General features: G+C 60.0%; 1 protein-coding gene across 1 annotated transcript in view; it reads left to right on the plus strand.

Moving 5' to 3' along the window:
* Window positions 1–9,653, plus strand: part of MYT1L (myelin transcription factor 1 like) — a 406,891-nt gene that overhangs the window by 242,927 nt on the left and 154,311 nt on the right. Inside the window, 3 exon segments of the mRNA XM_006153537.1 lie at window positions 2,557–2,719; window positions 2,872–2,905; window positions 3,168–3,230. Coding sequence (XP_006153599.1) covers window positions 2,665–2,719; window positions 2,872–2,905; window positions 3,168–3,230 — 152 coding nt within the window. The 5' untranslated portion in view covers window positions 2,557–2,664.

Here is a 9,653-nt window from a genome sequence, read left to right on the forward strand (position 1 = left end):
CAGGCGGTCTTAGCGGACAGCGAAGGGCGCCCTCGAACAGCCGCCCCAGGCAGGGTCGGCACTGGGAGAAGCAGGCGGGAGCCCAGCAGAGGGCTCCGTGACGGGGCAGCTTAGGGTGGGAAGGGGGTTACTTGGTAGGTGAAGAGCGGGAACACTGACTATCCATCTGGAAAAAAAAAAAAAGGCTGACCCCGGCAGCTATACAAAAAGCAGTGAAGGTAAAACACTGAAAATGAAGAATTTGATGTAGAAGATGACCCACTCCTCCGATCACATTGCCTGACGAGGGGCGCCCGGCCGGTGGCCCGGGCAGAGCTGGCAGAGGCACCGCAGTCCCCGCCGTCCCCGCACCCGGCCAGGGCATGGGCTGTGCTGAGCAGCAGCCTGTCTGCGTGGCAGGAGCCTGGGCCCCAGCCTGTGCAGCCAGTCTGGCTGCTGGGCCGTACCCACTCCTCAGGTTCCCTCCCCCTGAGCAGCTTCTTCTAACCCAAATCACCAAGCAGCCTTCAAAACTGGACTCGAACCCCTCCTCCGGGACCTCGGCCGTCTCCTAGACCGCACCCAGGCCGGATGCGATGTTCTCGCCGCGTCCTCGCACTGAAATCCCCACTCCAGTTTGAGTTCCTGAAGCTGCGATGTCGTTCCTTGGTCACGGCATCCAGCCCCGCGAGGTCCCAGGGCACACCATGGCCATGAAGGGAGGCGGCTTCTCTGTCAGCACAGCTTCCCGGACCCCAGTGCGCTGGCGCCTGGCTTTGTCTACCGCCTGGCCGAGGGCTCAGCACTGCCATTTCTCGGCTGCCCAGCCTCTTCAGGCCTCCACGCCCTGCTTCCCGGAGCGTCCATCCTTACGCTCAGAGTCATGCGTCGTGACTGGGAGGCCCAGCTCCTGCACACTGCGGGCCACGTCAGTAACAGGAGCAGGTGCCCCAACACCACGGAGTCACACCAATTTCCCACCTGAAGCTGTGAGGGCCTGGCATGGCACAGGGTTCCCACCAGACGCACCCAGGAGAGGCCGCTAGTTCACATCCCAGGACCTCTGTGAGCACGCCAGAGCGCCGACGCGGGGCGGTGGCCTCCTCCCCTGGCTCTCACGCACCTCCTCTCTCATGAAAAAGAATTCATAAGCTTGTAAAAACCACCTAAACCTCATGCCCTCCTTCCCGCACCTCCCTGGGCAGTCGCGCTCCCAGGCTAGAGAGCAGCGGGGCTGAGTCAGAGTTGGCCCCGGGCCCCTCCACGGTCTCCTTCCTCCACACCACCTGCCCTGTCGGCCCCGAGCCTCCATGACCGGCCTCCACACGCTCTCTCTGAACACGGCATTTCCGCCCCCATAAGGGACAGCAGCCGTCTGTCCACGCAGTCCGCTGTGACCTCCCGCGGTCTCCCTGGGCAGGGCCTCCCCTCGGCCCCTCTGGTGGGTCTGGCCCATCCTCTCCCTGCCCTCATGGCCTGCGGTCTGCAGGCTGGTGATGGTGCGTCTCTTTCCCACCGTTCCACCTGGAACCTCCCGCCGCTCCTCTCTGAAATCCAGACACCGGCATCCTCACGTCCGCACCTGGACTCTCTCTAAGGCGCATCCGGCGAGCTGTGGGGTTTGCCGCGTACCTTTCACTCCCAGTGCGCGCTCGGGGAGTGCTAGTAAGTCCTTTGTAGTTCTCCGACACAGCCTCGGTCAGCTGTCACGTGACAGAGCGAGGCCGCGCCGAGGTCCCCCTGAGACTCACCCTCGCTAAGGGTCTGCTGGAGCAGCCGCCCCACCGTGTACTCTGCAGGCCACAGCCCCGGAGCCCTCTCTCCACGCCATCCGACGGCACCGGCCACAGAGGGAGCAGTGTCGTTTCTGCCATAAACCGTCCTGTGCCAGTTCCTGGCAGCCTCCTCTAAGACCAGCCCTGGCCACTCTGGGCAGGGCGAGGGCATAGGTGCCCCTGTGAGCTATCAACGTGCTGCCCCGCCCACCCTACAGGCGGTGACCGCAATCAGGGTCCTGCATTTCTTCGCTGAGGCTTGAAGGGCACCTGGCAGACGGTGTGCCTCCAGGTCACGAGGCTCCAGTTCACGTGTTCTCAGTGTGAGGCAGAGGTGAAAACACAGGGTTGTCCGGTAGGCACACAGGCTGACGTGTCAAACACACGTGACCTCGCCGATGTGAGATATGTCCACGGCCAGTCGGGTCCGAGTCCCTGCAAAGCAGCCTACTGTAGCCCGACATGGTCGCAGTCGCACCCCAGGGTGAGGCGACAGAGGGGAGACCCCGCGGCAGGGACGCCTGATGCGCTGGCCTCTTCACAGCGCACCGGACCTTGGTGAGCACCGGGTCGGGGGAGCCTGGCCACCCTCAGCACGCGTCTCCCTGCCAGCATAGGGACACTCTCTGCTGCGTCCTGGGTGTGGGGACAAGCCAATCTCCCCAGTCCTGGCCGAGTGCCGGAGAGGGAGCGGGTGGATGGCACTCTGGACTCGCCACAGGTCCTCTCTGAGTGCAGAGCCTCTGGCTAAGGCTACCTGAGGTCGAGGCTTCAGACTGACCCGTCTCACCCTGCCCTGCAGAGTGCACGGACCCGGCCTGTCGGTAGAATGCCAGGGACGGTGAGCGGCCCCATGCACGGCTAGCCTGCGGCGGGATAGGACGCTGACCGCCTGCTACTCTGTCCCCAGATGGAGGTGGACACAGAGGAGAAGCGCCATCGCACACGCTCCAAGGGGGTCCGAGGTACGTCCACGCCCCCGCACCCAGGCGGCTCCGGGCCACCCGCACCGCACAACCTCTCTTCGGCAGCCCTGGACCCCGCCTGCCCGCGGTCGTGGTTTTCTGTGGCGGGGGTGGGGGCGGCGATGACCGGCTGTCTGTCCCTCTCTCTGCAGTCCCCGCGGAGCCCGTCCTACAGGAGCTGTTCAGGTGCGTGAGTATGACTCCGGCAGCGGCTGGGGCCACCCACCCCGGGCAGGGGCCCCCCGTGGACAGGTGCCCCGTGCAGTCACATTGGCGCTGCCTCACCCCTGTGGCACAGACAGCGGGTCCCCACATCTGCTAATGAAAGGCTCCCTGTGCTCCCCCTCCAGCCTGTGGCCCCTGCCTGGGCGGCCACCTCCCCTCTGATGCCCTGGGAGCGTCCACCCTGCCCGCGGCGCGCCCTGTAACCAGTCCTTTCCTGTTGCAGCTGTCCCACGCCCGGCTGTGATGGCAGTGGTCACGTCAGTGGCAAATATGCGAGACACAGAAGGTAATGGTGCGCTTTCCACCCCGGCCGTCTAAGACACTCCCCTGCGAACCGCGAGCAGCTGGCGCTCCTGGAGGCCATGCGTGGGAGACGGGCTCAGTCCTGTCTCTTCCACGGGGCTCCAACGCACACCCTCCAACTCCCTCGTGGGCAGCGCTGACGGTCACACGGGGGCACACGTCAGGACAGCCCTCTGCCTGGGCAGCGCCCTGCCCGCAGCCACGAGGCGAGCCCTTCCCAGGAGGCGCGTCGCCCCTTCCCGCATCTCTTCCCGGCCGTGGTAGGGTGGTGAACCCAGATGTGACCCCTGCCCGTCCGTGGGCCATGGTCCCTGCACTTATCAGAGCTGGCCCTGGGGACGGCCCTAGCACCGCGCCTGGGCAGTGGCGGGAGGTCTCGTCTGGAGGTGGCAGTAGGCGGGCCACACTAGTGAGGTGTTGGGTGGGTGGTCGCGTCGTCCTGGCGAGTGCTGGCCCTCAGGTCTGTGCCACAGTGACGGGGGGGAGCTCCTGGGGGATGAGGTGGGTGGTCACCGCTGACGGTGCAGCACAGCAAAACCGTGTCCTTCCGACCTAGGGGGACTCTCACGGCCACGCCAGCCTTTGGGGTTGTTTTCCAGTGGGATCTTCTCTGTAGCCCTAGTGTCACCATCCTAGGGAAGGTCCTGATTATGCCACGCTGCACAAGCCTTCCAGTCTGAAAAATGCTCTCGGCCAGCAGTCCGCGGTAGGTGTGAGCTGAGCACGTGGGATAACCGACCGGGGCCAGCCACGCCCCAGAGCTCGGCTCCCGTAGGCCAGCCTCTGCTCACCGGCCTGTGGCCGTAGCCAGTACTGGGGTAGTGTCCTTTAGGGCGAGCGGGGCCCAGGCACACCCACCCCAGCTCCACGCTGGCAGCCTCAGCCCAGAGGCTGCCTGTCTCTGCCCACGCCCAGGCGGGTCTCGAGGCGACCGGCCCCGCTGCGCCCTGCCTGTGTCATTGCTGTCGCATAAGGAGCAGCGTGTTGAGTGCGCATGCACCAGCTTCCTGAGAGCGTCAGCCGGCCCAGATGTGTGTGCACAGTTTGCACTCCGAAAGCGTGGTACCTGTGTGGTTCATGTGTTCAGCAAAAAGCAAGTTGGTAAACCCTGACCACACACACCTCCTCCCTCCTTGGCCCTTGATGAGTGATATGGTTCAACCTTATCGTGCTATTAGGAAAATAAATGATTAGATTTGGCTAAAAAGTTTAAACTTGGTAAGAGACAGAGAGCACTTGATTGGCCGCAGTCTATAGAAAATTGGAGTTTTCAAAGGCTCCTTTCCCACATTTCCTTAACGTGTGGCCCGACGTGTCCCTGTGTGGCACGTGTCTCTTTTTCTGAGTGAAGTTTGGGGCTAGAGGGTTGCGGGCAGCAAGGCCCGTCTCCCTTGGGGGCTAGGGTGAGGGCTCAGGGTGCTAGAGCCAGGGAGATGGCTGGAAGGGGGTCTGCAGATGCCACCTGATGGGCTGTTCTGACTGGCTTCGTCTACGGAGCGCGCGTCATGACGGCTGGCATGTGTCATACTGCACACAAGTGCTGCAGTCCCGGCGTGTCCCTGAGCGCGTGCACTGAGCCATGCCATGTGGGCGGATGCTGTGGTGGACACAGCACTCACCCAGCGAGAGCCCCGGGTGTGGTTCCCCGGTGCCACTGTGAGTGGGGGCCCCATCGGCCACTGAACGCATATGGCCTTCCCTTTCCTCAATTTTAAAAGGAGCTAGCTGGGGCCGGCAGGTGGCGTGGCAGTTAACACACTGGACTCCCACAGAGCCAACCACAGTTCAAGTCCCAGATCTGCCGGCTTGCTCTCTCACTCGTCCTCTCTCTTTCTCTGTCTCTCTCTGGTGAGATCATACACCCTATAGCAAATTTAATAATAATAATAATAATAAATCACATTAATTAAAAAAACAAGGAGCTGGCTGTGGATTGGACCACCCCAACCAACGGGCATTCAGAGTCAGGAAGGGCAGGCAATGTTCGTGAGACGCTCCGCGCCGGGCCGGCGGGGTCTGAAGGCTGCGTTTCCCTCCCCTTTCCTTCTCGGATCTGTATTCTGAGAACCTGAGCAAGGTCCCGGGAAAGGCCTGCATCTGTGGGTGAAGCCTAGTGCAGTGCACGCCCAGTTTTCCGTAACGCGCATCTTCCTGGGCTTTTTGAACACCCCTCATATCATCAGCTACTTTTTCACTAAGAGACGACATTTTCTTCCTTTTTTTAAGTTTACTTGTTTACTTCCATGAGAGAAAAAGTGATAGAGAGACAGAGACAGGCACCCCAGCAGGGTCCCCACACGCTGGTGCTCAGCCGTGCTGGCCCGCCCACAGGCATGCGTGTGCGCCAGGCGAGCTCAGGACAGCCTGGGACACGGGCCCAGGACCTGCCCCACGTGAACCCAGCTGTGTCACCCTGCACCGCCACCTGGCCCGAGGATGGCGCTACATGTCTCAGACCGCAGCACAGGTAAGAGCCACGCATACAGGAACCTCTTCTCCCTACTGCCATTCCAAATTTGGAAGGTTCCAGTTATACCTGACTTTTCCATCTGGTTTTAAAAGATTTACTGACGACAAAAGCCGCCCTAGCTTCCCCCTGTGGACGCCGCACACTCTGCCAGCCCCAGGGCAGCAGCGCCGTTCAGTCAGGCTCCTGACAAGACTCACGACAGGAGCCCTCACCCAGCCGTCCGGGGCGTTCGCATGCGTCTTCTGGCCGAGCAGGTGGGGTTTTCTCCAGTCATGACAAAAAATGGAGCCTGGTTTGGGTGTTGGTGAAAGTACCTAGCCCTTTCCACCTTCTAATGATCAATTTTTTTGTTTTTTGTTTTTTGTTTTTCTTAAGAGAGAGTGATTTTTACTAAAGGGTGGGTGTGCTCACCAGAGAGGCAGTGAGAAGGGAAGTGAGAAATTACCCTCTGGGGGGCATGGCCACTCTGCAATCCCTTTTCCTCCACTCTCCTCTCAGGATTTTGGGCATGCACGCACATGCACCTGCCGTTGAGTTTTAAGCTGCGGGGTCAGGGACTTGAACTGTGGTAGACTACATGGAAATCCAGCGACATAGCCATTATGCCACCTGTGGGTCCCAGTGGTCAGGTTTTCAGAGAGTGCCGAGGCTGCGGCCTCAGGGTACTGCCGACCACGTGGCCAAGCTCAGACATGGAATGCAGTTGTGAAGCGACTGCTCATCCACACCTGCGAGAGCGATCTGGAGCCCACGGGGGGCGTCCGCCGCGCCATAACTGGCCACCAAGGAAATGCTAGAAGACACTGCTCAGTCCTCTGCGTCCTGAAACGTTTCCTTTGCTCACGCACGCTCTAACTTGTGTGCACGTGAGAGACCAGGAGGACACCCTGGGGTCCCCCTCCCCCCATCCTTCCCCCAGCCAGCCTGGGGCAGGCGCATGCATGCTCCTGATGGGCCCAGCTGAGCGGGTGGGGACCTGTACCCACGGCCACGTATGGAGCTGGCTGTCCTGAGCTGCTGACCACAGAGCAAGAATGGCCCTTTGTGTGGACCCAGGACAGGTCCTCGCTAGATCGCGAGTTTACCGTGTCCCCGCCTTGTGGGACACGCACCGTAGCAGCCCCGGAGGGCGGCCAGGTCTCCTTGTGGCATCTGGCCCTCGTGGCTGCGGTGAACTGCTGTTTGGTTTGTCTGGCATGACAGAGGCAGTAGAGGGACCAGTGCCAGATAATACCTCGGAAAGGCAGCCAGAAATCCCAACCGGAGGCTTCAGGGCAGCAGTTCATTCCAGCAAAGATTTTATTGGGCGTGTGTCAGCAATTTCAAAATTGCATCTGTGGGCCAAAGTGCTTGCACGTAAGTGTCTGTGCGTGATGGTTCGTGACTGGCATGGGGGGTGACATGCACACGCACTCAGGCCTGGCTATGCGGCGAGTCCTGGCACGTCAGGAGCCACACAGGGAGTGCAGACCCAGGATACACAGGGTGTTCAGGTAGTGCCAGGACTAGCAGGCGACATGGAGGTTAAGGTGCTGGGTCCTACATGGCCAGCTGCACAGGTTCGAGTCCCAAACATAGTGGCCTCAGAAATACATCATCACTTGTGTGTACATGCCCAAAAGCCCAAAAAGGAGGAACGAAAGAGAAAGGGTTGTGGAGTGGTCATCCCCCATGAGAGTACGTTCTTGCTCTCTCACTCTCTCTCTCTCTCGCTCTCTCTCTCTCTCTCTCTCTGGGGAGCACACACAACCTATAACAATTTTTTTTAAACATTTAAAAGATAACTTTGCATTTTATTCTGAGTCTTTTGGCAACCAAAACAGAGAAAAAGATGACGACAGAGCTCCAGTGACCTCACACAGCCGTGGCACTGGCTTCCCAGAGAAGCTCTCCCAGCACTGGAGATAGCGCCACTGCGCATCCCAAGGTCCCAGCAGGAAGCCGAGCTCGGGGCGCTGTGTCCTGATGCTGGGCACCAGGCCCCGCCTCTTACCCTGCAGGTGGCAGATAGCTCTCCTCCGAGCATCCTGGGGGTCTGGACGCAGGCGTTCCCCTCTGTATTCCCAAGTAAGGCCCCGCGTGGCACCATCAGCACATGCCCGTGACGAACCACACACCCCACGTGGCTGACACTCAGTTAGAGCCGACACAGCCACTCGATTCTCTGTGCCGGCACGTGCCCCCTCAGTCCGGTTCCCACCACGCCTTCCTGTGCTCCTGGTGGGCCAGGCTGGATGTGGGAGCACCTGCCCTTCCTGGCTACATTCCAAGGCAGCCAGAGGCTGGATGCTCAGCACCCCAGCAAGCAGCCCCATCCCAGGCTTCATCTTACAGCTGCACAGACTCACCAGTCCCTCTCAGCGCCTTCCCCAAAGCTCAGCCCCAGGCCCCTGAGTGCAGGGAGGGGCCTTCCAGCTTGCCTCCCTCAGCACGGCCCGGGACGGCTTGCCTCCCTCAGCATGGACCTGGGATGGCTCGAGTCCTGGAACCGTGGGCGATGAGAGTGGCCCTAGGACAGCTGTTCCGGGTGAACGGGTGGGAGGAAGAGCTGGGCAGGTCTTGGAACTGGCCGAACCTGCACCTCCGAGTGCAGCTGCCCTCCCACCCTCTCTGATTGCTGCAGGGAGGCTCCCATGGTGCCTGGTGAGTCCAAACCAAACCCCTGCCTAGGGTGAGTACCACGTGTCACATGGAGGCCCCCACACATGTCTGTTGCTACTGAGCTTGTCCCCAAATGCTAGATGTCCCAGAAGGTCACGGGGCGAAACTGGCGGTCACACACTCTGGGGGCACCGCCCCGCTCAACACTAAGGTCTTGTGGAGGGCAGGGACACACAAGAAGGAAGGGCCCGTCACTGTCAGGGCTGTCCGCGCGGCCCCGCCCCGGCGAGCACGCCGTCACCCCACAGCGGTCCCTGAACCATGGCTCCCAGGGCTCTGGGACCACCGTGTTGGAGCCTGGCTGCAACAGCTGTCCCCGAAGGCCTGGAAGGGAGCTGTCGCAGCCCCTCGGTCTGTCGTCAGATCACGCTCTGATTACCGACCTCGAGGGCTGTTTTTGGATAATTCTCCCTGTAAATATAAAAGCAGGAATCATTTACAAGTTATTATTTAGTAACGTTTAACATTAAAGGATGTGCAGGAATTTGAATTTAGCTTTACTTGCAACAATGACACACACACTAGAACATTGGAGATTGATTAACTTATTCCTAAATAGATTTTCACACAAGCCTCCGTGTACCAGATTTAGAGAGAGCCGGGATTCCTCCCGGGGACTCTGTTCACGAATCTCCATGATCTTCTAAAATCAATTTCTGAAATTTAACGGATTTCATTCATAGGTACCCCTCACTGCGGTTATCTAACTACTAGAGCGCAGGGTTCTGAGGAAAGCGTCGCCCTATAACTTCGGATTAGTTTGCGCATTCCTAGACACCCAGAAGCCAGGTGACGAGTGTCACTATCATACTGCCGTCCTCCTCAATTTAGCAAACACCAAATCAATGATTCATTTGAAACTTGGAAATGAAACGCTTCGAATGAAGCTTTTCTTTCTATTAGAAAATTACTGGATTCTCTCTGGTTGGCTGCGCACCGTCCTCAGGTCTCCCCCAGCAGTGACTGTCGGCGGCAGCCGGGCTCTTCTGAGCTGGGCGGGCTTCCTTCCTCACGGGCGCACGCCTCGTTGGGCTTCTGCCCGCAGCCCAGGGCTGTATCACTCATGCGTTGACAGCCAGCGCTCACTAAAGGCCTGGAGCGGGGCCAGGTCCTGGCTGAGAGAGAGGAAGCCTTGCAGCTGAGAGGAGAAGCTATAATCCAGAGAGAGGGGGAGACGGGGGAGAGAGACAGGGGGGAGAGAGACAGAGGGAGAGAGAGAGGCAGAGGGAGGAAGAGAGACAGAGAGAGGGAGGGAGAGACAGAGAGAGGGAAAGA

This window comes from Tupaia chinensis, unplaced genomic scaffold (genome assembly GCF_000334495.1).
Source record: "Tupaia chinensis unplaced genomic scaffold, TupChi_1.0 Scaffold000377_5, whole genome shotgun sequence".
Lineage (NCBI taxonomy): Eukaryota > Metazoa > Chordata > Mammalia > Scandentia > Tupaiidae > Tupaia > Tupaia belangeri.